We start from the raw sequence: 27,743 nt of genomic DNA, 5'->3' as shown, positions 1-27,743 counted from the left end.
AATTTAGTGAGGATCCAAAATTTACAGAGATTGAATTTGCCTTTTTGAATCAGCTTTTTTTTTCTTTGCTAAACGTTACTTGGAGCTTCTTTAAAATGAAAAACGTAACAGTTAATTATCATAAGGAAAAGTGGCACCATATGCAGAAAAAGAGACAAATCGAAAACATATCATTATACAGTGTTGGAACATATTATTTCGATGACATAAAAATATTGATTGTGTTTTCTCTTCCAGTACAATATAAACAACAGAAAAGAAATGTATGTGTCAACATGCAAGATCGCATTTCGCGTTTAACTTGCCCTTGAACAAAAATATTGGTCCGATAAATGTTCGCACCAAAGTAAAATATTTGAAAGCCAGAGGGGCTAAGGTGTATCAGTAAACAGTGCCTATACCAGGGTAACAAGTTCTGGATATGCAAAAAAATACGTCCCTGTTTTAACATATCTCACTCCGTTAAAACAACCCAGTGGCGCCCTCTTTACGGGCACCCAGAGCACGTGCTCTGCCAGCCACCCGCTAGCCTAGTCACTGAGAATGACACGCATTGACTCCAGCTTGTTTATCTCATCCAAATAACCCGATGCATGTCATAATCCGTTCTGGCGGTACAAAGTAAAACTACACTCGTACTTATACTATTGTAATAAATTAAGGTATTACTAAAGGCACCTTTGTTTGCGATCACACGGACAAATTAGGCACGTCGTGCAGTAGTTGTTCTTTCTCAGATCCACTCTCACTGGAAATAGAGTCACTGCTGTCTGAGCGACACTTCCGAGAAAATTCCGTGTGATATCCTGTCTCGGTGCCCTTGGTGTCACGTGTGAGCAATGGCGAGATCGATCCGAGCATTATGACGTCATTTTCAGGCCGCAGACTCCGCGCAGAGTCGCTCGGATCTGTTTTAAATGAGCTTCGGGATGCGCCCTGAGAGTCGCAATTCCTGCTCTTATAACTGTGGCTACTACTGGTCGATGTTCTATAACTGGCGTTTATTACGCACCTCTTTCTCCCGTGAGGGGAACCCTTTCGAGTCGGACGATATTTAGAATTGATCATCTGCTGCGTGTTCTCTCCACTGATAAGATCATTACTTCCAAAATCGGAATTAAAATCTGCTTCTTTATTAACTATATCTGGATGGAAATGTGCTTCCTTTTTCGGAATAATATCTCCAGGGTGTGGATGATGTTTCCATGAAGCAGGCTTGTGTTTGCTGACCACTACGATGGACATGCCTGATGGAATGTGCCGTGTTGATCGCCTCTCTATGCCCCACGCTTTCAGGCGCTCCCAGGCTCTGCGCAGCTCGTTCTGGACCTCATTGTTCAAGAAACAGAACAACAGGGCCACCACAAACCCCTGGAATAAAATTAATATCAAAATAAAATTAAAAATCGAGAATGATTAAGCTGATTTAGAGCACGTTAATGCCTAAGTTTACATCACTAAGCTCTGAAGCTAGCAAGATAACGCGTTATATTGGCTGTGGACTTGTTGAATGCTCAAATGCGATAGGTGAGACTGAAACGCATCCAACTGTCATCAGTAATGATGAAAGAGCTTGTGATATCTTACCAGAAATGACGTGAAGAACATCTCCAGGTAAAGATAGGCCACCTCCACCCTCTGATCAAGGTGTTTGTCGATGAAGTTAAAGCTGACAAACAGCACATAATGTACCCCGAACAACGGTATGAGCACCAGGGTGGTTCTGGCCAATTTCCTGAAGAATTAACAGAACACAGTTGGCAAGATCGGCGTAACTGAGCTCATGGAATGCAATTTTAATCATATACACAGCAGGAAATGATTGAAAAAAATAGTTTGACAAAACCAAACTTATCCTAGGCATTTCCAACAGGAAAGATTTATATGTGGATAAGAGGGAAATGAGAAATGATTATCGCAGAAAACTTGAATCAACTCACTTATATCTGTTTCTCTTTGCCTGCTGTGACGTGCCTGCCTTTAGCTTGGCGCAGAGGACTCGCACTATATTCACAAATATAGCGAAGTTGATCTAAAAAAACAAACCAGATATGTTTAAAATGAGAGGTGATATTTCATTTGCATACTTAAATCATCTACTACTCGTCTATTAATTTACTTCTTTCCCAGTTATAAAACTGTTCGGAAAATCGATTTAAGGAAGCGTGTGTCACCGCATGCGTATGTGTCTATTGGGTGAGTCTCTTACATGTAATTCTGGGATTCTGACACAGAAGAACGTGTTCCTAACGAATTGGAGATGTGTGGTGTGCGTTTATGTGTGTATGCATATATGTATGTATGCATGTGCGCATGTAAGTATATATGAGCATATTAATGTGCGTGTAAAGAGATCGTATATGTATTTTTGTGAACGCATGTGTGCTCGTGCTCAAGCATGTACGCACGTGCGACTTACTAGGCACATCACGATATTCGGTCCCCGCAGCAACCAGGCGAAGTGTTTATTAGTCTGAGTATTCCAACAACTGAAACGAAATAAGCACATTACATCTGCGTGTATCTTTCTTCTCAGACAATATAAATTAACTTTGTTTTTATCATTCCTCTTCCTTAGAGATATTCAGCTTATTCGCCAAAAACAAGTATTGCCTAATTAACTATCCACTGAATTCTACAAAGTATCGAAGTGGAGCACATGGGATTCTTGTTTGACAAATTAGTTATACAGAAAACATTCCCCATGTTATTTTCATTGCATTAAGCATGGAAACAGATACGCGAAAACTTTCCTCCCACAAGGACATAAATCGATTGATGGAATCTAGATTATGGACATGCAAACACCAAAATATTGCAAAAATAATAATCGAATGAATTAGAAAACATTTGAAGTCACCGGCGTGTAAATAAAGAAGGCTCTTTGAAATTCCTTGAAAAACAAGCGTTCTGGATGCGCTTTGTGTACGGACGGTCGATCTCGCGCGTCATTTCCCATTGTGCATCAAGACCAGAACACCGACCAAAAGCCAAAACGCGACCATGCATTCACGCGCAATAAATAGATCTGGACTCAATGCCTTGTTTTGTTCATCAATTGCTAATTTAGAGCCAACGGGTAACGGAAGGTAATGAGTTACGCTCAAAAGTTTCTCTTGGCTTTTTCAATTAAGAAACATGCTGAACTGATTTAAAGAAAACACTTCTATACGCTCCACTGGTCGTATAGTGGCAATTAAGCGTATGTACACGTTATTTTACGCTACAAGTGAAGTGATGCGTCAGTGCTGATAATCGTTATCCCTTCAAAACGAATAGATTGACATGCATTTGAAACTTTATCGATCAAAAGCTGTGTTTTTAAATGGTCATACTCAAGGGGGTTGAACTCCCAAGAAGAATGTACGTTGCGCTCGTTGAAAACCCTGACATTCTTTTCTTTCTCACAAACAATACACTTTAATATCTCAACGTATTTCTTCTGAGGTTCAACTCCCTCGATATTTGCCGGATATATTAGCCATCTTTTAAATTTTTGGCTTGGCTATATATTTATTTTTTATCGAGAATAAAAAGTAGAAATTTCTGTCTCGTTTTCAAGGCAACGAAATGTTTACGCAAAGCTAAAGAGTACAAAACTTTACCGATATTTTGTTCATAAAATTTGGGCTGGCCTCCCCCCTCCTCCAAAAGCCAGTTTAACGCGGAGCTAAAACTGGTAAAGGAAGTTATTGGTATGCAGTAAGGATCGTTTTCACTCATACATTCAGCTTCGAATTGCTATCAGCAGACTTTAAGGCAAATGCCATTGGTGCTGATGCAGTGGGTTGTTTTATTACAGTACGTAATATCATAGTCCACAGCAAATGCTGTTGTTGTTGATGTTTATCATATCTTTTCTTGGCTCTGTTTGCAGAAGGGTGAGTGTCTGTCTGTGTGTGTGTATGTGTGTGTGTGTGTGTGTGTGTGAGAGAGAGAGAGAGAGAGAGAGAGAGAGTTTTATGTATGTAGGTAGGTGAGAGAGATAGAGAGAAAGCTAGAGAAAGACGACATATAAATAGCAGTATCGATTCTAATCCCCCTGACCTCACCATGCTAACTGTCGCGTATTAGGAAAGGGAATCTTTACAAAGGACTAGCAAAAATAAGTCAAATGATTTAAGAAATCCTTTGTTGCGCCAAATGTCAATTGCCATCCGTCTCTGGAAACCCAACAAGTGTAACTTAATCTATAATGCTTCACTTCAAGGTCACGTCGCAGTTGTCTGGATCTGGGGGGGAACATATTAATTAGCCATTGCTATAATAAACCACTTTTCTGCTGCCTTTCATTTGACTGACGGATGATATTTCCCACACAACAGTTGCTTCAGTTTTGTTGCAATCTTCTCTGCTGTACAACGTTTAGGCTGCGAGGGTTGATTTTAGCAGCATGGTGACTTTGGTGAATAATATGACGGAGTATTAAACGATCTAAATGATGTAGCACTCAGTGAACGGTTAAAACGCGATCCACAGGCACACACGTGCGCGCACACACACACACACACACACACACAGAACACATGCACACATACATGTATACAGACACGCACACACACACACATACATGCACGCACACACAGAGATATATAAAACAATTTACCTTTAGGTAACATACATTAAAGACGTATTAATACGTACTATATATCATCAAACGTTGCCTTCAGAACTATCCATGGGATTATAAATACCAGAGGGCAGGCTGAAATGAAAAAAGAACGATTAAAATGCAAAACACCGGAAATGAGATATAATGTATAGGAATTACCCTGAGTGTCAGAGCAACGTAAAAGCTAGCTTGCTAAATATACCTTGTGGTGGAGTCGCTTTTACTAACTCTGAAGACCAGCGGCCATGAAAGTTTTCCATCAATCAAATAGAACTGCTCCGCAGTGAAAATGCAGTTGAATGTCATCAGACCAAAATAAAACGTAAAACAATTTTAATTCTGCTTTATTTAATTTTATTTGCTGTATTTAAGATGTAAAGTGAAAAAATAAATAATATTCTTCGGAAAGAAAAGATATATCCAATGTTTTTGTATTTTTTGCTTATCAAAGCATTAAGTCCTGAGATATACACATGCACAATACATGTACTTGCCGTGTGCCAAATTTGACAGCTACACTGTATGCCCGATACCACTATAAGGGCTGCGCAATGGCTACACGAAAATAAGTTTTTACAGCAGAATGTTGCTTGTATTGTGGCACTGACCTTCGACTGCAAGATATTTTCATTTCAAACTTCTAACTCCGCGTCAGGCACTTTAATTGCTTCTTGTCTCGCCTGCACGAGACTTCAGCGCAAGGCGGGAAAGGCAGCTCCAGGCGGCCAAACCTGTGACGTACGAGACTTATGACTTCCAAATATGGATCCAGGCGGACACAGCTGTGACATGTGACTTCCAAATATGGAAGCGCCCCAGGCAGAATTTTGAAGAAGAACGCCCCCGAGTTGCCACTGTTCGCTAGAGTCTGGTATTGCTACTATGGGTTATATATGAAATCAAGATCGAGCTGGCAATACCGGAATCTAGAACCTAGGGTAATAGGAATGAGCATAAAAAGAAAAAGGATGCGTTTTTCCTCTTAAGCCTCTTAAGTCCGAATAAACATTAATATCCACGAGGCGTAAACTTCATTCTCCTAACAAATCAATACGGCACTTTTCACCATAAATACAACGTGCTACGATATTATATTCGTATATTTAAATGTCAATCCTTATATCCATATGTAGTAATGTTGCTAAAATTAAAAGACGGCCCTAGTAAAGTGATTTTAAACATGAACTGCACACATCATGGTTCTTACAGTCACTGTGACAAAGGCAATCTAGCTACGTCAAGTTCCAAGTATTGTTAGGCCGATATGGACACCAGACTCGCTCGATAGTTCACACCTCTAAATGTATTTTGTAAGGCGCATTGCAGTATTTAATACCGGTATATGTCTCGCCTTAGAATATGTTTAAAATGTCATTGTATTATCCGAAAACAGTGAATATAGCACAGTTGATTTATTATTTATAAGGTTGTCTAAAATTATGTTTAAATCCAGATGTTGTTGAGTAAAATTCCTGTTCGGTACGTGTCCCTGGCTCTGCTATTGTCTGGTAAGTGCTATAGGATATAACCAGTTAGTATCACGTCACCTGAATTGACCGCGAGACAGATCAGTTACATAACAGTAATATCCCCTTCCTGTCTATCGATAGCAATTATCCGTTTAGGAAGACGGCGTTCGAATAAACCCGTTTATTGGTTTCGGGCTTCAAGGGCCATCATATCGACCACGCACGTGGGAGGTTGACCAACTGACCGACGTGAGGAATATCGCAATACCCTAGCAACCATGGGATTGAGACTCAAGATTGAACTATTAACCTGTACTGGCTCAACAATAAGAAACCCAATGATTGTATTCACAGAGAAAGACCCACAGGGCAAAGGTCGCTGTAGGAACAAACTACTAGTGACCACATTGTGTTTTCTATTTGAAATTTGCTTCCCTCCCCCATCTATAAATGCCTTTTATGCAAAAAGTTTAAAAGCAAAAACAAAAAAAAATGTCTGACTGTACCCATCCTGCACACGGTCGTATTAATTTCTTGGGAAAATTGCCGTTAACCCCAGGAAAATTCATTTTTTGGCCAAAAATGAACAGTTGTTATCCTTTTGTTATATTGTACCATCTAATACTTACTCCATCCACACAGCATATACCACTTAATGACTTCTTTTTCAGAGCAGACGCTGACAAAGATGATCATGTGGAGATAGACACCCTCCATAAGAATCCAGGTGTAGTTGGCTCCTATGACGTAATGGAATATTGTGAAGAGAAGCTTGCATTCCCAGTGCTGAAAGGGTGAAAAAATGAAATGACATATCAGAAAGAATCCGCCTATAATTGTTAATTTAATTATTATGATTTCACTGTACATTAAACTGCAAATAGCCGTCCATACGCCGTTTTCTTATACCATACGCATGACTTACCCGCACGAAAACGAAGTAGATACTCCAGCGCAGTAGACTACTGCAATCATACTGCAAACATGCTTCAAATGTGCTTCGATGTGGGAGCTAATTAGCATATTTGAAACATGCTTCTATCATGCTGCTAATCTACTGCATTTATGCTCCTCCTCTGTACAACCCTATGTTATTTTTGAAGTAGAATTGTAGTAGGCTATACTGCATTTCTACTGCAAATATACTCCACACCACTACTGCGTTAATGCTTCTTTGCTACTTCGATACTACTGCATTTTCTTGCGGGTTACTGCATCAGTTATTGAATGCACGGCTTTGGAGATACTTATATACTACCCTACCAAAGATATGTCACCCGTACCTCAATTATGTACATTGTGTACAGAGAGGTATCCATAATTTTAGTTTTACTATTACATAACAAATATGCAATCGACCATCATGTAAATTGTGCATGTGAGTAGTAGAGCACTGACCTACTTAGAGTAACCATTGAAATACTCCAAAACCAAATGTTTTTAATATGCAGCTCCTAAGTGAGAGGGATACATTTTTTTTTTACCAAGCAGTTGACATACAGGGGTAGGAGGGTGTTTTGACCCTCCGATTTGCAAGGAGGTTTGGTTGTTCCTAGACAACCATTGAAAGGGTTAGATATCATAACCAAACAGGCACATTGGCAAGACTGCCTGGGTAAGGTCAACCGAAGGAAACCACACCCAGAGATGAGAGAATGTTAATAAGTCTTCTTCGTAGAAAACGTTTCACGACATTTAGGAACTTGACTACAACATTGCACTAGAACAGAGCAAACCAAGTTTCTGTGCTTACCCTGTCTGTACAATCGCCATTTTTGGCAGAGATCCCCACCAGGAACCGTTTATTTCGTGGCAGATGGTACACCGGATATCTGGCATGGACACCAGCCAATACTGGGCATTGATATAATTCTCAGAATTTAAGGACGCGTAAGGGTTTTGAGAACAGCTGGTGATAGGTTTCAAGTGTATTTTCTATTTTCTGCGAACCTTACCATGGAAAGGAAACTTAACTTTTGTTAAGTTATAATGTAGAGAATATCTCTGGAATCCATGATCACCTATTTATTTTTAGCATGGAATGCAACTCCACGTACATCCAATGCAACAGTAGGCTGGTTATGTGCGAACCAGATCCAGACCCCCCCCCCCCCCCTCCATGGTTAGCTCATTCCAGAGATCAACACCTCATTACGAATGCATAGGATATCCTTAGAAATAAATAACTGGAGGGTAATTCTGCAAACAAAAATGATCTCATTCTATCTTTGCAAAGTATGGGACGCCATCACTGCACATCACTGCGCTACCAAACTTTTTGAATCCACGCACAGACGCGACAGGTGCGTCCTCCAATCCAGAGAATACTGTAAAACATTAAAATTCGGCTTTGATTTTTAATATGGTTCGTTTCTTCACTGGTAGTACAATTAGTAATTTTCATGAAAAAATCCTTTTAGAAGTTGAACCAAGAACCTTGGTGGATTAAATGATTTTCTGTATCACTTTACGCATTGCGTTAGGGGTTACACTTTTGGTAGGGGAGGATAGATAACGCATGGTCTGATTGTATGTCTGCGTTGACTTTCTATAACCGGTCCGTTTTCAAACAATAATTCAGAGACTCCATACACATGCACTTCCAAATCTTGTTACTCGCTTGGAATCTATTTAAAAATGCATTACAGTAAAATTAAAATGAATAATATATATATATATATATATATATATATATATATATATATATATATATATATATATATATATATTCATCTAATATGAATCTCTTAGATTAAAAAAATTCGCCAAAGCAACGAACAAAATATTGCAAGCTAGAAAGCTAATCTATCGCCATTTATTCTAATCGTTACAGTAAACAGAAACCTCATTCCGAGTGAATTAGTAGAAATAAAAACCACAGATTCCTCAGGCTTCAATTCACACTTTGCGTGCTCCGGGAACCTGTTTTTTATCTCCAGATACAAGTGAAATCCATTCATCGGGTAACCTGATGCGCATTTTATTTTTACAAAATAGAACCCGCGGTTAAACGCTAACCATCTCTCTGTGCGGATGAATGAACGCAAGCAGATTTTTTTGGTTAAAGGTATCATATTCAAGATTTTCTTTAAGGCTAATTTCCCTCGAGAAAATTAGCCAATTCCTCTCGCTTACGCAAGTACTACTGCTCTATCCGTCACTCCACTTTTAATCGATTATTTATGTCATTTCCAATTAAATGCTTAAGTTCTTATAATGTATGACCAGACTTGAAGATACAAATGTCAAAAGGAAACATCGACCTCAGGTACTTTATTCCAGGAGTCTTATAACTTCAAGGGCTGAATTAGGAAAGATAAGTAGTTCTACAAGGGTTTAAGATCATAATATGACTTTGGGGCATTTTTCAATCGGGCATATAGTACACTGGTACCTTTAAAGCCACATTTGCTTCAATGTCACATTATCCAATATGATGCTATATGTTCAAACCTGATGTTGGACAGACTCCCCAATCTTCTTAACACGCGACGGTCTAAGTAAGTCCTTTAGAAATATCAACCAGAGCTTTTCTTGCTGTAATACGATAATTATCGCGTTTTCCTGAACTCCCTGTCGTTCACGCTCTGGTCGTAATCGCATGATCGCCTAGAGATTGATACTGATAGGAAAGCACGGTACTATGTACAGCACTGGTAGTGAATTTTGATTAGGTCGCCACCTACGTTAGTCTCTATCTTATTGCAAACGGTTGCTTAAAAGACGTAACATCTGACAGAAGCTGACATTGCTGTCATTTTTACTTTGAGTTCCAGTCTAGTCCAAAACCCGGAGTACTAATCAAGCCAGTTGACTTGTACTTTATACAAGACAGTACTAACGTCAGTGCATTGGTGTATTGGGTCTGAAATTCATTTATCAAATTAGTATAGTGGGTGAGATGTGACTCGCATATGCATGTATTTATCGGCTTGATGTTGTCCTCTGCCGATTACTGTATTTTGAAAAGAAATATGCTATTTTTAAATTAAAATGCCTAATAAAAATAACAATGTCCATTTTTAAGGAAACGAAAGATATAATCAGCGTTTTGTCTTTCTTTCAACGTGTTTTGCATGCATGCCATTTCAACATGTTGGTATTTTATTTACCACACGGTAATACATGTAATGGTTTCAAAAGGATGGACGTAAAATACTCTATCGCTGCTGATTTCAATGGTGTACTCACCGGTCCCTGCGGAATGAACTCATATTTCCCATTGGGTAGTTCAATGGTGTACTCACCGGTCCCTGTGGATTTAACTCATATTTCCCTTTGGGTAGTTCAATGGTGTACTCACCGGTCCCTGTGGATTTAACTCATATTTCCCATTGGGTAGTTCAATGGTGTACTCACCGGTCCCTGTGGATTTAACTCATATTCCCATTGGGTAGTTCAATGGTGTACTCACCGGTCCCTGTGGAATGAACTCATATTTCCCATTGGGTAGTTCAATGGTGTACTCACCGGTCCCTGTGGATTTAACTCATATTCCCATTGGGTAGTTCAATGGTGTACTCACCGGTCCCTGTGGAATGAACTCATATTTCCCATTGGATAGTTCGGTGACGTCCTGGGGCAGTCCCAGGTCTCCCAGGAGTACCTTGTCCTTCAGCAACGCCAACCCAGCTCTTAGTGCAAACGACAGGAACAGGTTGCAGTGGATGGCGTTCCGGGGAGAATGCAGGCGTCTAAGATAGATTATAAATGTAATATATAATATATGTTACGACGTTATGTTAATATTGACTTTGGATGAGATCACCGCTGAAATGTACTAACCCGCAGCTGGGATAGTTGACCGACGTTAATTTAAGTCAATGATTGTATAATATAATATAATATAATATAATATAATATAATATAATATAATATAATATAATATAATATAATATAATATAATATAATATAATATAATATTAGGGAAAAGGCTAAATTTCCAAGTTAATCAGATGTTTACAAATAATCAACTATATTTTAAATTTAGAAATTAATAGCGTGCGTAGTCAAGTGTTCCCGGAAATGTTTGTCAAAAAAGCATGTTTCAGGGATCTTTATCGTAAATGGTTACCACTTTCAACTTTTCTTACAGCTTAATCCGTGAATGTCTTTTGTACAAAGTTAAAAATACCTTTCATTCAATGACCTCCATATGTTTACCTACCTGAAGAGTAGCATTATCACCAAGGCTAAGACGAGAGCCAGCAGTGACGTCCCATACCCGACACTGTACAACAGCTTTATGTTGTTGAGATGTTTCTGGAAAACAAGGAAACCAGCCATTGCCTTCCTTGTAGCAGTATGACATACGGTTTGTTTCACTGATAACGAAAAATCGGAACATTTACTTTGATATGAAACTACGTTCGACTTTGTTATTATTATTATTATTATTATTATTATTATTATTATTATTATTATTATTATTATTATTATCATCATTATTATTATTATCATTATTATTTATTTATTTATTTTTTATTTTATAGTAATGTGGTGTGCTGAGGTTGTGACTACTGAAACAAACAAACAAACAAACAAACAAACAAACAAGAAGTACACAAAAGAACTTAAACAGGTGTTGTCGCTCACTGTCGATCATTATCGTTACTGTTCGAAATACTGGTAGGAAAGAACTAAGGTAATTTAAGGCACAGGCAGTAACATGTCGAAGCTACGACAAGCTGTAAAGGGCACGAAATTCAAAGAAAAATACAGCGTGAACTCTGCAGTGCTGAAATGCGTTTGAAACCAAGTGACAAACAACACTGCTACAGAAGCAAAGGAAAGGGTTATGGTATAAACAAAAGTGGCAGAATCGATGATAGTTCTAAGAGTTCGCTTTTAAGTCATTAAGCGGGTTTATTAGTGGATAATGTATTAGAGTGCGATGCAACGTAACACATTAACCGAATTTTTCCTCTAAATGTTAGGCTATAGCAAGTCACCACCAGTTAACGACTACAATAAAAGGTTGACACTTGACCGTTTTTTCAAGGGTGCTCAAGGAATTTCCGTTCTTTCGGTAATTCCGCGTTCTCATATACGTACGCAGCTAGCGTTCCAAATATCTTAAGTGCTTCGTGATTGAGTTTTGATCTCAAACAGAGTTATAAATGCTCAATTATTCCCTCAAAGGTTATTTTGCTTTAAAACATTTACCCTAAAACTGTCGTCTTAGACTTTTGATGCCTTAATTCCCCAATGACAATATCCTACAGTGTACACTGAGCATGAGCGGCGTAACAGATAGGCGTCAGTCAAATACCTAGAAAAGTATTAATTGCAGCGGAGACCTTTGCATTTAGTCGTCGAGAAATTACTTGATTATACAAACATCATTGCATACGCACTCAGCAAAGAAAAAGGAATCAACAAAATTAGGTGTTAAAATTGATACAAAATGGAATGTTTGTCAGGTGATCATAGCAAGGGCTGATGTTGCCATTATGACATATTCTTCTGGTTAGCCTCAATAGACATACAAAATTAATAACGGCAGTGTGTGCCCCAGGAACACAAGGCTCAGAGTATGTACCAGAACTACAGTAGCTTGTATATAATGCGACTGTATACAAACATCGACCCTCTATCAAAAGGAGGTTGTTGGTCAACTGAAATGCATCGGGTCGTTTTAAAGAAAAGCTTCATGGGATGCCTACTAATATGTTTATATTGTACCCTGGTGTCATTTCATTGTGTATGCGTCATTCGGTATTTTATTCACTGTACCACCCATTTCAAATTTACTCAGGTACAGATTCAAACTTTAAACTTGTCAGTTATAAGGTTAGTTTTAAGACATCGTAATTGTTGCTAATAACCCCATTTGGGTATGCTTGACCAAACTGAGTAACTCTGCGTCTTTGTGCACTTCAAATAAGTTAAAGCTAAGGCAGGCAAATATTATCACGCCAGCACACTAAAGGTCTTCTGCAATGCTTATCAGTGTAAACATGTACAGCACACCACTGAACGCAGATATTAAAGGAAAAACATACATTGTATCCAGGGTGTTTAAAGGGGGGATAATTACTCGTATATGAGATTCCAATTTCCATAATAAATACACAGCGACACATAGAAATAAAATAGATTCCATTTTGCCACGGTTATCGCAATTATTCAGAAAATTTTGCATGTCATGGGACAATTTGGACCGTCACAGATGGCTACCCTTTATAACAATCTCTTATGAGATTATACCAAGAAAACGCACCTTCCTTTATAGAACATTCGACTAACTTTGAATGTCGGAACGGGTTCACTGACCACTGGAAATTATGAATAAATTTCCGTTTACCCCAGAAAAATTGAAGACGCAATTGCTTTCCCTTTTAGAATCGGAAATGTAGCATTTGAAACCAACTTAACCATACGTGAAACGTTCGTGGCAACGCCGGTATGTTCGTTTGGCCGTCTTATACTGCATACATGATTATTTTCCACAAAGGCTGCTTCATATTACATCATTGTAAACCTGGGCGTACGCTGTAGTCAACGCCTGAGGAATGATTCAGGATGTTTCCTGTTGTTTTATTAGAAGATACTCCCATCCATCTCATGGCGGATCTTCAAGACAGAAAACACAGTGTCCTGGCTTTTATTACCTAGGGGCCTCAGTAGCTCTCCCACTTTAAACATCTTTTATAACGATTCTCAGAAAATTAACAACGGAGAAGACCCTGATGATTTATCTTTAAACCAGTAATAGAGTGCATCGTGTCAGTGTTTGTTCTGTTTGTGAAGGGCCATCTGCTTACCACTATGGATCAGTGACCAGTGGGTTGCAAAATATATCAGTTATTGGCTGCCTTCTTCACTGTATGCGTTCTTGGGCACAAGTTCAGTCGTTATCGTTTATCTTTAAATATGGATGTTACAGTAAATCTATTAACGTTACTTGAAGCAGACTTCCAGACGAATGAGCAATAGGCATATGTTTTTATTCATTCAGGGAACCCGACCATGGAACCGGAGTATTTAACTATTCTTTTTTATTGATGTCACGAGCTGAGACCTGTATGTGTATGTGGGCAGGGGCGGATCCAGGCTTATTTGAAGGAGGGTCCGTGGATGCAAAGCCACCCCCCGTTTTTTGGCGTATTTTAGAGGGCGAACGACGCTTTTAGATACGGTTATAAACTATGATTTTAGCTAGTCAATATTCTAATTTCACGAGGAGATCGTTGGACCTCCCTCCCCCCCCCCCCCCCCCCCCCCCACTAAATCCGCCTCTGTGTGGGCTTAATCAATCCACCACATGCACGTACATGTAGGCGATCGTTTCGCTCAATATGGTCTAAGCGATCAAAATGTATTTTCATAAATAAAGTGCTTCAACTAAATCTTCATAATGCCAACAGATTATTGCAGTTATTTACGACAAGATGAAATGTCAAGGAAGTGTTAATGCACTCCTGGTACTGGTATGTACCGGTGTGAACTTTTCATTTTTTTTTTACCCTATATTTCGAGAAGACCCTTTCGGTTCTAATCAAATTAAAAAAAGTTCAAAAGATATATTTATCTCGTACATAGACATAAAACAATCTATACTCCCTCCGGCAGACTGAAAACCAAGGACTTTTGACTGAAAGGAAAGACGTGATCAAAAAAATCCCTACAGTTCTGAAAAATGAGATTTGCAAGCTCTGCCTTAATTCAAAAAGCCTGTTATTTCCTTGTCTGCACCACCCACTATGAATTGAAATAATTTCAGAGACACAAGTTACATATCATCCGCAATGGTAAATGCTTATATATTGATTTCCGTAGGCTGAGGTTGACCACGTGTAAGGTAAAATTACATCCATTCAGTAGCAGTTAGTCATATGAGACCTCTTGAAAACCACAACAAACGAATCAACGTAGCCCACAAAAATGTCGAAAGACTTTCTACTTTGCAATGCACGGTATTTTGTTATAAATACATATCTGGTAAAGTACCTGAATGGCGCGTAATTGAAGTCAGCAATATAAAGCAAAATCCCAATTCTGTACGCGTGTGTGGTTAACGATTCCACTTGATTCTAAGAGCTAGGATCATATGTGCTCTCTTTAACATACTGAAACGGCTTGCAGCTATCTAGAGGTTAAGAGAGAGCACATACCAGCCACACGAGGGCTAAAGGTAGGCGGGGAGATCGTTCACCCTCCCCTTAAAAACGTACGGTGAAGTTGTTTTGGAGATGAAACCAGTATGCCACCTTGGCACCTAGGGTTCAATGGTTGAATACGCCCATTTAAAAGCGATGTTTTTATGAGTTTGTTTTGATCAAATACACACCTGAGTACGTTATCTGAGTGGGTAGGAAACAGCCTGGATTTGTTCAAATGTTTAGTAACTGATTCAACTCGGCATTTTACAGTGTTGTTGCAATTACGATCGGCATTGCGTCTAATAGGCCGCCTCTTTAAGAGTTTAACTCTCTCTCTCACTCTCCCTCTGTATTTCTCTCTCTCTCTCTCTATCCATCTATCTTTCTGTGTGTGTGTGTGTGTGTGTGTCCCTTCCTCTCTCTCTCTCTGTTTGTCTTTGTCCCTTCCCCTCTCTCTCCCTCTGTATCTCCCTCTCTGTGTGTGTGTGTGTGTGTATCTGTGTCCCTTCCCTTCTCTCTCCCTCTGTATCTCCCTCTGTGTGTGTGTGTATGGGTGTGTGTGTGTGTGTGTGTGTCCCTTCCTGTTTCTCTCGCTCTCTCTCTCTCTCTCTCTCTCTCTCAGTCGGTTAATGAGATAAGCCATATGCCTTGTTTTGCGTCAGTAACGTGTTGTTTTGGGGTTAGCCACAGATTAGAAAAGAGATCACAGCCAATTAATTACAATAAGGACAATAATAACAACAATCCAGGACAACAACATTTCCTCTAGTCGCAATTAACCCGGTGAACATAAACGTTAATTCCCTAAGACAAATCCCCTTTCCTCTTTCTAATTAACTTTATCAAAATCCATGCTTTACAATTGTGTTTCTATTCCCACCGTAAATTCCCAGGAAAGCTTTGCGCTGTCGTTTTTTTTTTTTTTTTTGGCGTTATGTTACCATCACTTTGCATCAGTATTGGTGTCGTATATCTATTACCGTGACGTCAGCGATGTCTGCTAAAGAGCAGACGACATCCGGACGAGATGTCCCTCATCAGGTTACACACTTTGGTTAAGTAAATAAACAGGGTGATATCATTTCTCACGTGGAAGCTAGCACAGAGGGAGTAATGGCTTCATGCATCTAGAGTGTAAATGAATGGTATTTTAGTCTACCCTGTCACTTTACCACAACCAAACAAATTTACAAATACATCTTTACATAGACTTGAACGATTTTGGACCTTGTACAACCAATAAGTTCAGACACACACTAGAACATCCAGAAGATCGTACAATACGCTCAACATAGTGATCCTGTTTTTTAGGGCGCATCCCCATAGATTTTAGATCGATCTATCCTCGTGGGGAGTCTCACTAGATTACTGTCAACTAATCCGGCTTAAATGTCCGTCCCGCCTACTACAAGCTGTAAGGGGGTAATTAACTTTCGTGCCCGCTCGGCTAACATCTATTTAGCGTGAACACCCAGGGAGTTAGGTCAATCTAGTTGGATCGATCTAATCTCCGGGAATGGGGTCTAAGATTTAAAGGTTTCTCAACACAGAAGGGGGCAGCTTGTATCCGGCGGTGTTTAATTACCTTCATGAAAAGGGTTAGTTCCTGCACAGGGCTCAGGTCTGCCCGACATTGTGTATAGTTGGACCAAGTGTTTAATTACCTTCATGAAAAGGGTTAGTTCCTGCACAGGGCTAAGGTCTGCCCGACACTGAGTATAGTTGGACCAAGTGCCGTTGTAGACAGGGTGGTAGAACCAACTGCCATTCTGCAAGCACTCTCTGGAAGCGTTTTCTGGAAAGAGAGTGGTATGTAATTGAACGGAGCGTTCGATAGAATGGAATCGACCGGCCGACAGACATACAAACAGACAGAAATTAACCATGCAGCAATGGTCTGCTAGTTCAGTTTATCTACTATAGTTTCGCTATACTTGTACTCTCTACCCGGAGTGCTGATTGATAGTGTGCACATTTCCCCAAGGCGAACAGAGACATCTGTAAATGTCCAGTGAAATTTCCATCTGTGACCTTGTTAGAGGGCACTGTTCTATTGCATTCGAGCTTTTTAATATATATATACATTTTATTAATGTTTTTATTCATTTATTAACCTGTTCTATTCTATTCATTTATTAATCTATATTTTAATTGACATTGTTAAACTTATCCTATTTCTTGTTGTTCATTTAATCTGTATTCATGCATTACTTTACCTCTCACATCAAACATGTTGATATAGTTAGGACAGCTCTGTATAGTTGTGGTCCCAACAGGGGTGTTCGGCCAACAGAAAAGTCCATCCCACGTCCTATTGCAATAGGCACCTACAGATAAAAATCAGAATGTACTTGAGAGCAACCCAGAGCGCATTCAGAACAGCGGACTTATAAATCTGCGGATCAAATACGGCGACCCACTAAAAACTTTAGACACTGAATCAATTCCCCAAGAGGATTACGAAAGACGCATTCATGTGGGTTGGCATACATAAATTGGCCTGGGGAGGGGGGCAATTGTCAAGAACCAAGACATACCCGAATCTTAAGTCTCGGAGTAAGGTAAAACCTTAGGTCTCATTTGTTTTTTCAATCAGACTATGGGCTCATTCCCAATTAAACTATGGTCCCATTCCCAAAGACACCATCGGTCTATTTAGGCTGTGCAGGGACTCCCGCTGAATGCAATCTGTTTAACAGATTCACACTCTTCCCCCTGGTGTGAAGTAACATGCAGAAAATCTGGTGGTTATTCGAGTACGTTAGAAACAAGAGGGGAGGTGTCATTCATTTATGCTGATTGCACTCAGCGAGAGTCCCCGCAGAGTTAGATGAATCTACATTAATCGATCTAACTTTGTGAGGACTCTCGGTGTTTACAAACAGATTAACAGATGAGCACGTTTCCTCTTGGCCTTGATAAGAATATGGAAAGGCTCGTTATTATACACCAGCGTTGGAAGCAAGAGGAAGCGTCTTACTTTCTTAATGTCATTGCATTCAGCGAGAGTCCCCCCGGAGTTAGCTTAATGTACGTAGACAGATAGTCCCATTGTGAATGAGTCATATGCCTTGGAGACGCTTAAGTACTTAAAAGTTAAATGCGGTTGTTGACGTGAGCATGAAAAGCATTTTTACAAAAAATGCGAAATGAAATGTCAAATATACCTTCCGTAGGCGGAGGTTCAGATGCCATCTTTTCGTAGCACTCTTGTTCCTTTGCTTGGAGAAGCTCAAATTGCTTCGCTCTCGGTATGAGCACCACATTCTTAAAACATAATGAAAAATATGTAAGATGCATAAATGTACAAAATGCCTGCGTTATGTCCAATGTAATCTTATATTGCACTTGTATATATATTGCCTTCATCTTCAATTTCACAATACTAAGCAAAAAATAGAGAACTGACTTAATGTCTGTTTTACTATCTATTGATCAAGACTAAATTATTTTGACATATGGTTTTAAAACCTACATACAGCAACCATGGGAGGGGACTAGATTGACCAATTATATGTTTTAGAACGATTCAAAAATGATCCCTGCACGTTGTTAAAGTCCTCCATATTTAAATGTTCGGTATAGTTGTGGTCCCTCAGTTATACAAATGCTAAATACTTCTGTAGATCTTGGGATTTGGAAAGTCCTAACATACATGTGTACACACACTTCCATGCAGGTCGGGTATAGCGCACGACGTGAGTTAGAGCAATCTAAAAGACCAGTCTCTCACTGGGTGGTAATTAATTATATTCCACCATCCTGGTATCTAAGCATTATATAAACGCCCTGTTAAATTAAAGCGACTACGAAAGTGCACGTTAAGTCTCTTAACATCTATAACTGTAAGTCACCTAGGTACATCAACAGCAATTTATCTCAGTACTTGAAGGTAAACGATAGCGTTGAAATTAGCCTGAATATCAAAAGGCACGTTGTATGTCAATTTTGACAAAATATGCACTAAAGGTTATTTATAACGTGGTATTCAAACTAAGAAAAACAGGCTGACATGCCTGCGTCTAAGAGTATAGATATCTAGATGTTTTCACATACAGTAAAAAATTGACGATGGCCAAAGTACATGTATCAGTGTTTTTGTTTTAGATCCGTGTCCTTTCTGAGGTCGAAGTCCTTCTGGGTCAGCTTGTTTATTCTATAGGCAATATACATCACACATTCTGACTGCAATTTGAAAGAAAACTGAAATGTCATCCGTCTTGTTCTTTTTTAATAAGTGATAATTAATACATGTAATTAATACATTAATACATGATCGTTACCTGTAATTTTCATTTAACCCGTCACTGTTTAAATGTAAGGTTTGTAGCGATTTGGGGTGAGTGCAGAAAAATCACCGACCAGACCAGGAATCGAACCCGGAACCCCTCGCTTACAGGGCGAGTGCTCTTACCTACTGAGCTACCCGGCCGGTTCTACCTGCCCCTGGCACTACAGACACGAATGTAAACACCCCCTCACCCCCTACCCCCCAACCCCCCATGAGCCTGACTGTCCAATGATCCTGGATACACTAGTATCTGTGGTGGCAGGTATTGACTACCCTCTACAATGGTGGCAGATTCTACAGGGAAAAACGGTAAAACACACAGAGCCAAATGACTGTATATTTATCTAGAGATATATCTGTGGATATCTGTGAAATATCAATCTGTCGCCCTGGTTGAGGGGGGTAGGTATACACACTTTAAAAGTACACTACCGGATATAAGCTGTGACAGATTAACTCATAAACCTGACAAATGCTGCAGCCATAAAAACAATATATAACATCTACGAATTGTGTAGATAGTTCAGTTGTACATTTTAGTGGTGCTTCGCGTTTCGCTGCGGTTGAAATAATTACCAACACATGTTGGCATAAGACTTTGCCCATTTATTAGTTAATGTTAGCCTAGTAAAGAAAGAGTATTTGGTAACATGCTTTACTATGCGTGCTCAAGGACAAAAACATTCAATTAGATCCGTGAAAGTTTCTAAATTATCCCCTATGCCTGACGTGCAAGCTCATTACAAGGAGTAATCTGATATACCAATCGATTTTTTTGCTTTTGCATGTTACCGAGTAATGGGGATATTTAATTATTTTTTGTTTGGATTAAACTATATTGGAGCAAGGTCAATGGTTATGAAACCTTCAGAATCAATGTGGGCTTATCTTGTCTTCATCAGCGTCTGTGAAGAAGATGTATCAGTGCAGATCTGATCTCCGGAAAAAGGCGGAACACGCATCCCCTTATTAAGATCCCATTATCTTAGAAGGTTTTATCATTACTTAGTAATTGGTTAGTTGGCTTTTAAGAGGTTTCAGTTAGATGGAATGATCAGGGAAACCACACGGAACTGATTTCGTATAATATTCACTTACTGAATGCAGTGTACTAAAAAAACGTTTTATTCAATGTTTTCGGAGTCCAACTTATATCTATTTGTAAAAATACTATAAAAGAACACTGTTACGTGTACCCTTCTTAATGCCGAACCTTCTGAGGCAACTCCACGCTTAGTGTTATTGGATTTTACTCAACAAATTTCCAGCAGGCGTGGTTATGAGGTCATAACATCTGTCTGTAATAGGTTTTGTCTGAAAAAGTTTTGGCACATTTTGCAAATGACAACTTCTTGCTCTCCTGCTGTTTGACTGAAAGTGTGTTAACCAATACGCGTATCTAAAAAGGGAAAACTGAGAACCTCATAAACACTTTTTTACTTCTTATTGAAATTATGCGTTTTGAATTGCTCCTTTTACGGTTTGCTGTGGAAGGATGTATCCCCCTTGAGTTTGACTATCATGGTAAATAACATATTGTTAATAACTACAGTGAAAATCTCGATCATCAGATACACACGTGTATATTTCACAATGGAACAGTTAGCAGCCACTCTCTGTGCACTCGAAGTGAAACAGGAATGTCTCGTTTTTGCAGGAAGTACGAAGTACCATCAGATAAGAAGCACGTCACTGATCCTATTCCAAGTCCAACATTATTTTCATTTCAAGTATGTCTGTACTTATGATAAAACATCGTCACCATTTAGATCCAAATTTATTGAAGACCTGTGCCGGGGCCAAATTGCAGTGGAGAGGCATAAAATACATCGATTAAACAGCCTTTCGCGTCTATCTCATGGGCAATAAAATCTTTCGTAACTGTTTAATCCATAAGCAATAAATATCTTGAAAGCTGAATAAATAATAACGAGCATATTGCTATTTACCATGCGGTCTTTTTCCAGTTTTACTAGAAATTCAACGCAATTACCAACGGCTTTATCCAAATGAGATTGACTTGCTTTTGACCTGGCATTCATGATCAAGTATTTGTTTGAACTGGTGGTCATATGTAGAAGAACGGGTTCGAAACAGGAAGGGATCAAGTACTATTATTTTAACAAAAATCGATGTGATTAAGTTATTGTGAAAACTAGTAGCCGTCTTTGCCTTTGAAAGTGCGTCTTATCAGATTTGGGGTTGTTACAATTTTTTCTTCGAAAAAGTATATTAAAAACACAGTTGGGCGACGCCACATCATTACATTTATCAATACTTTATACAAGAGTGTACGATCACCAAGCCTTCCATATGGCCGATGGTTAAAGGAAAGATTGTCTCTCACATAAGCACCGGCAGAACAGCTGAACGGCGACTGCTTCCTAAAAAAAAACGTTCTACTAAAGTCACATTATAATGGGAAATTCGTCACGCTACCACGGTGTAGCTTTACATATACATGTACATACATGTAGGCCTATATACGCGAGCTAAACACAATTGTGATGTGACTGTTTTTGCGTCAGCGAGAGTTGCATGCTGAATCGAATACGCTAGTTTTGAGACACTCTGTGGCATGGTGTTTGCAAATAATAAAGAAATATTCACGAAATCACGAGCGGATCTGATGTGATACCAAAGTGAAATGAAGCCATCATCCTTTGTTACTTGTAGCTACTTTATACACCACATGGCTGTCAGACTAAAATGCCAATTTTCTGAAACATTGAAACAACTTGAGTTGCATTCTTATGGAAAAAGCTAAACAGCATCTTTTTAATCCAATGCCTAGGTCAACACGGCTGTTTATTCCGGTTCGCAAGGTTCACTTTATAGAAGCCATCTACGAAGCATTATAGCGCGAAAAAACAAGTATCACACTGGTGGCAGCGGGATGGGATAATAAACGTCGTTCTCCGAAAAAAAAAAGAATGTATATAGATTACAAACGCCCCAGCGACATCTTGTAAATACAACACATGCTGTGGTGGCATTAAATCTTGGCGTATGTAAAATAAAAATGATGTTGGTATTCAGTTCAGCTAATAGTAATGATATTAACACAGTTACTCTATGATTACCCAATTACGCTGTTCACACGTTACCGCGGGATACGCAGCCTAGATCTTTCTAATTCATATAACTCCACGTCATGCAATGACAGATTACTCTATTGAAAGGCAAATTGAATTCTTATAAAATAATTTTCTTCACGGCGACCTGCGTGTGAAATTATGACCAGAATCAGCAGAGTATAGGGACTATTCAGCTTCTATTACAAGAACACAGAGTTATCTAATGAACAGTAAAGGCAAAAAATAATTCGTGAAAATAGCATCAGCTTTGAAGGGATTGGAGACAGATCACTGTCACCCTATAGAGCGAATCTGAATGTTGCTTTTTCTGTAATTTGATTTTTATGTCCGATTATATTTTCGGATTTTCAAATATGAAACGGATTGTTAGTAAACTTCCTCTTTTACAATCGAGTTATCAATTTTTCCGTCTGACGCTTCCTTGTTTCAAAGAAAAGAGGATTCCGTGTTTAAAAATAATATATTTTAAAGAAAGGATATTAATCACAAAAAATCCAATTTTTCTTAAATTTACATAAGGGTGTTTCCGGAGTTTCACTAAATGACGTCACTGATATATCCGGTTTAAGAGGTCACAGCAGTGACATATCCTACGGCACGAAACGCAAAGACGTATGCATGTCAATCCACCTGTAAGATAGTAGCCTTTTCTTGGCACAGGCGAAAAGGATAAACAGTTTTAATAACATTTGTCATAATATGCATACACTGCGTCGTAAACATCCTGTGAAACATTGTAATTAGTGAGAAGAAACAGTGGTTAATGAGCACCTTGTTAGCACCTGTCTTCATCAGCCCCTATCTTTTCCTGTAAGTATAGGGCAGCGCCTCGAGAGGAATTGAGAACATTGGCCAGCTATTTAATCCGGCTGAAAGAATTAAGTCAGGTTTTACGAGAATATTGACACGGTTTTTTTTCCCGATGCCTGTTGTAATACTTGAAATTATTTTCCAATATTTTGTTCGTGTTATGTGGAAAACAACCCTTTCTTAAAATTAAAATCAAAAAGTGAAATAAGCATTCCACAAGCCAGCCCTTGTTATCATATGTTTCATCATAAGTGATTTCTTAATTTTGTTATCTGGTTCAAATTATTTTGGAAAATTCGAGTTCAGTACAGCTCGTCGCAATTTGCTGTAATCAATGTCGATTTTGGAGCTCCGTTTATATAATTGGGATGAATTTGACAACCAGGCACCTGCAACACCGGTTCCTACACCTGGAGGTCACAATGCTTCTAAGATCGAGCAACCGCCGTGTCCTCTTCCTGCATGGTAAGGGATTTCAGCTTTTAGATCATCCTTCTGGTATGACGAAGAACAATGAGTTTCAGCACGCTGCCAGACACCCTCCTCCAACAACAGCACTTTTATTATTTCCTTTTTATTAGTTCAATTCGCGGTTTCAGACAGGTGTTTGGTCTGTACATGTGGGCGTTAAATGATCGAAAGAAATATAGTGCTGAAGTGTGTTCTAGAACAGCGCCAGGCAAGAACTATACTAATACATTGATTGGTAGACTGCACTGCGATGGACACATGAATCACACGTTTAAAAGTACTCACATGGTAATCTATGACAGCTCTATATGTACCGGTAGTTGATGGACTTCATCACCCAAAGTGCTTAAGGTTATATACTCTGATTGCCCATAGAAAAGGCAGTGATAGAGAGTTAAGCACTTATTCATCAAACTCGAGAATTATTATTATTACTAATATTATAAGTTTTATTATTATTGATCTCTGTCTACTACTGAGACGTCCCCGACCAGGTCAGTTTGACATTAGGTTTGCTATGCGAGCTATCTAGTTTACACGTAGTTCCCATCGCGACATTTGACACTTTGGCTTGCATGGAGTCATTACTTTAATTCTCCGAGAGAGAAATGTTCTGTGAATATATTTTCATATACATGTATCAATGGGTAGTGATACCGTTTTGATTTTAGAACTGGGACTTAATATTGAGGGTAACCTATCTGCAATTTTCCTGACAAATCGAATTTTCCTCAGAAATTAAAGCTCACATATCATTGTTCAAACAGTCCTAGCACTCGGATTTGATGCTTTATATCATGACTAATTAAATAATTTAGTTATATATGACTGGCCAATGGCTTAGACCGCCGTGTACTCCTTTACATTCCAGGAAAAAATGGTGACATTAAAAAACTTTTGATAAGATGGATTCCTTTTACTCTGAATTGGCAAAGACATGTACATATGGCGTGTTGCAGAACATGTGGTCGTAGATAGTATTATGACACTGGAATATATTCAAAACTGGGTAGTGTATACCTTTAAACTTCTACATAAGAATCAAATGTACCATGCAAATTATAGCTTGTGCGAATTAGGGAGATACGCACAGGTCTATGTTCCTGAAATTGGTGAAATAGATCAATACAAACTGTACACTCTACACCGTGTGGTCATCACCTACCTCGTGTACATGTGGCAAGTCTTGCTCTGGCTCAGTTTGACCGATCACCGATGCCCAGTGAAGCAGAAGGCCGACAGCTAAATAGGGGGTTCTTCTGAAACACATCTCAGAGTTTTCGAGTTGTTTTCTGTATAATGCTTCAGCAGTCACTAACTACACGGGGCGTGCTTTCGAACCCTCTTTTAAATTCCATTTCAGTTAAGTAGCTAGCAGTCCATGAGCGCCAGATCGTCTCACTTGTGTCATGACCCTACACACCATTGCTTTTTGTGACACTGTTACATTTATCGCGGCCCAAGTGCCTTTGACGTGTTTAAAAGACCAAAGCAAACCAGGCCTATCTTAAAATATCAATTTCTTGAACCGTTGTGTCTCAAACCGACAGCTATTGTAACAGTATCGCCATCTCCAGTTGAAGCTGTTCACCTTCCATAGATAAAGTCACAAGGTACTGCGTACATATGGCCTTTTATAAAACCTGTTGTTTAGTTTGTGTCACGTCCAATCCTTGTACTGCTGTTGTCTAACTGCAATTATACATTTGCACACACAGTACGCGAATAAACGTTTTTGGTATAATTCGCAACCAAATCATCTACATATCTGCAACAGGCATAAGAACTTCTTCACGATGTTTTTCAGAGTAAACCCGATAGTTGCAATTTTCTGAGCAGCTACTTATAACTACAAGCAGCAACTGAACACGTCTATTGGATACGTCGCTGTCGAATGCTTACGAAACCGCGGTTAACGGCATTCAGATTTTCTGCTTCGCCAGATGAAATGGCAACTGTTTATTATTTAAATAGCCGTTTCTCGTACTGCAACTAGCTGTCGTTTAAGCACCTGTTTCACCATCGGCAATCGGGGAATGTTTGAATAGATGCAGCTTATTCGGTTTCAGTGCGTTGTGAGCTGATTGGAGCCGTGTGTGCGGAGGAGCTTCCCAGTGGCTGCCGTGATTGTGGTAGCAGGCGTCACCTGGAGGGTGTCAAATGAATACAGCAAATCCTTGAATCATATATTAAGTTCCAGTTTCACTGAGGGCCATGTGTTAGATAAGTGCGTGCACTTAGCACGTTTTACCCTCTAAAAATAAAGTTCATTATTATTATTATTATTATTATTATGTTCCAGGGCCACCGACTCCTTTACATCTGCGCGTATATGACGTTGGCCTTACATCCAAGGTGTCTTCACAAGCCGTTAAAAATTCGATTTTTAGATCTGTTTGGTGGCAATTGCATATCGTGTGACAGCTAATTGAGTGTCCTAAGGAATAACAAAATGAGTGTGATATTTTGGCATATTGTATATCTGCTAATATATCACTGGGTATCTTGAACTTGACCTCCAACCGCTAATGTAATCCTGGTCGTTTCAGTCATCATATTATCCTCACCATAAAAAAATACAAAACTGTGACCGGTTTTTGTTGCGCCCGAAACGAGAAGGCACTACTGTCCAGTATAGTGAAAATTCTGCAGTTATCTTTAATCCTATGCAGCCCTGGGTTGTTGTCTCTAAATACGATCCGATCGTTGTCGGTCTTGAACTCTTGATGAGGTAAGTAGAAATCGTTTCAAAACGACATTAAGGACTAGATGAATGCATCAGAATTGACAAAACTAGAATTACGTTCGTCTTTGAGCAAAACATCACTTGGTGATTCGATCGTTGTTCCTATTCAATGCAGATATTTCCTTATTTATAAAGATTTCTAGCGCTTTCTCAAATAGACGCCATAAGCAAATCCAATTACCTTTTCATATTAGACAATCCAGTCCACATTTTACTTTGGGACTTTTTAGGAAACCTATTTAAAACCTAAAGACAAGCAGAATTATTTTTCTACCGAACTACATTTAATTTCCTTCCAGTCCTATGGATATATTTATGACGTATTTGAAGTTTGCGTCATAGTATATTGATTGCTATCAAACATCAGTGCAATATCATGCGTATGTACAGCACATAACGTTTCCGAGTCTGTTATTGCTGTTCTCTTTACTTTTAATAAACAAAGCTTTGTTCTCAATGACTGCAGCTTTTCCCCGGGAGTGGTACTTTTTCAACGTCATACCGTGCACTAGCTTGGACATTGACATCACTAACAATTTCACTTATATCATGCGCTGCGTTCCCAATTGGTGGTAAATAAATCACATCCCAAGGAAGCAGATTATTCTCATTAGCAACTCATTGAGAGTGGATTTTACCAGGCGTCATCACCAGAACTTACTGACTGAGATGATTGTCACCACTGGCTAACTGTAATCTCTGTTCTGATAATAAAGCCGAGATTATCCGACGACCGATTTCACGCGTACACTATAACACTGCAACGTGAAAATGATCGGCATTGTCCATAGATTTGTGTGCTGTTTGAAGATATCTCCACTTTCTTGGTCTAAACAAGCTGTTGCGAATACAAAAACATAATTTTCCGGTGGAGGTATGAACATTTATTTACACACGTCTTGACACAAACTGATGACGGTGAACTGAAATAATTGAAACAAATAAAACAAATGAAAGTAACAGAATAAACAAATATAAATTTCAACTTAATACAAATATCACAATAAAGAAATTACAATAAAACACATATATAAAATAACTAAATACATACATAACAATGCTGCCTCCACTCATTCGCGTACAGTACTAGGCGTGTTCCAACCATGACAATACATGGTGACGTTTTATTTCCACTCAACAGA

The 27,743-nt window shown here is 39.0% G+C and overlaps 1 protein-coding gene across 1 annotated transcript; it reads right to left on the bottom strand.

The window, feature by feature from the left end:
* Window positions 1–184: 184 nt before the first annotated feature.
* LOC106157904 (glucagon receptor) lies at window positions 185–25,990 on the bottom strand. Its single transcript, XM_087014018.1, has 12 exons — window positions 25,021–25,990; window positions 18,353–18,452; window positions 17,402–17,512; window positions 16,850–16,980; window positions 11,249–11,343; window positions 10,607–10,775; window positions 6,711–6,867; window positions 4,645–4,705; window positions 2,420–2,489; window positions 1,941–2,032; window positions 1,588–1,735; window positions 185–1,371 (listed from the first exon to the last, which is right to left on the bottom strand). The coding sequence occupies exons 1-12, from the start codon at window positions 25,123–25,125 to the stop codon at window positions 691–693; spliced, it is 1,920 nt and encodes a 639-aa protein (XP_086870144.1). The 5' UTR covers window positions 25,126–25,990; the 3' UTR covers window positions 185–690.
* Window positions 25,991–27,743: the final 1,753 nt, after the last annotated feature.

This window comes from Lingula anatina, chromosome 5 (assembly GCF_051362555.1).
Source record: "Lingula anatina isolate TDL-2025a chromosome 5, LinAna3.0, whole genome shotgun sequence".
NCBI classification, from domain to species: domain Eukaryota; kingdom Metazoa; phylum Brachiopoda; class Lingulata; order Lingulida; family Lingulidae; genus Lingula; species Lingula anatina.
Note: the sequence above shows the minus strand (reverse complement) of the source record. Positions and strands in the feature narration are given on the sequence as shown.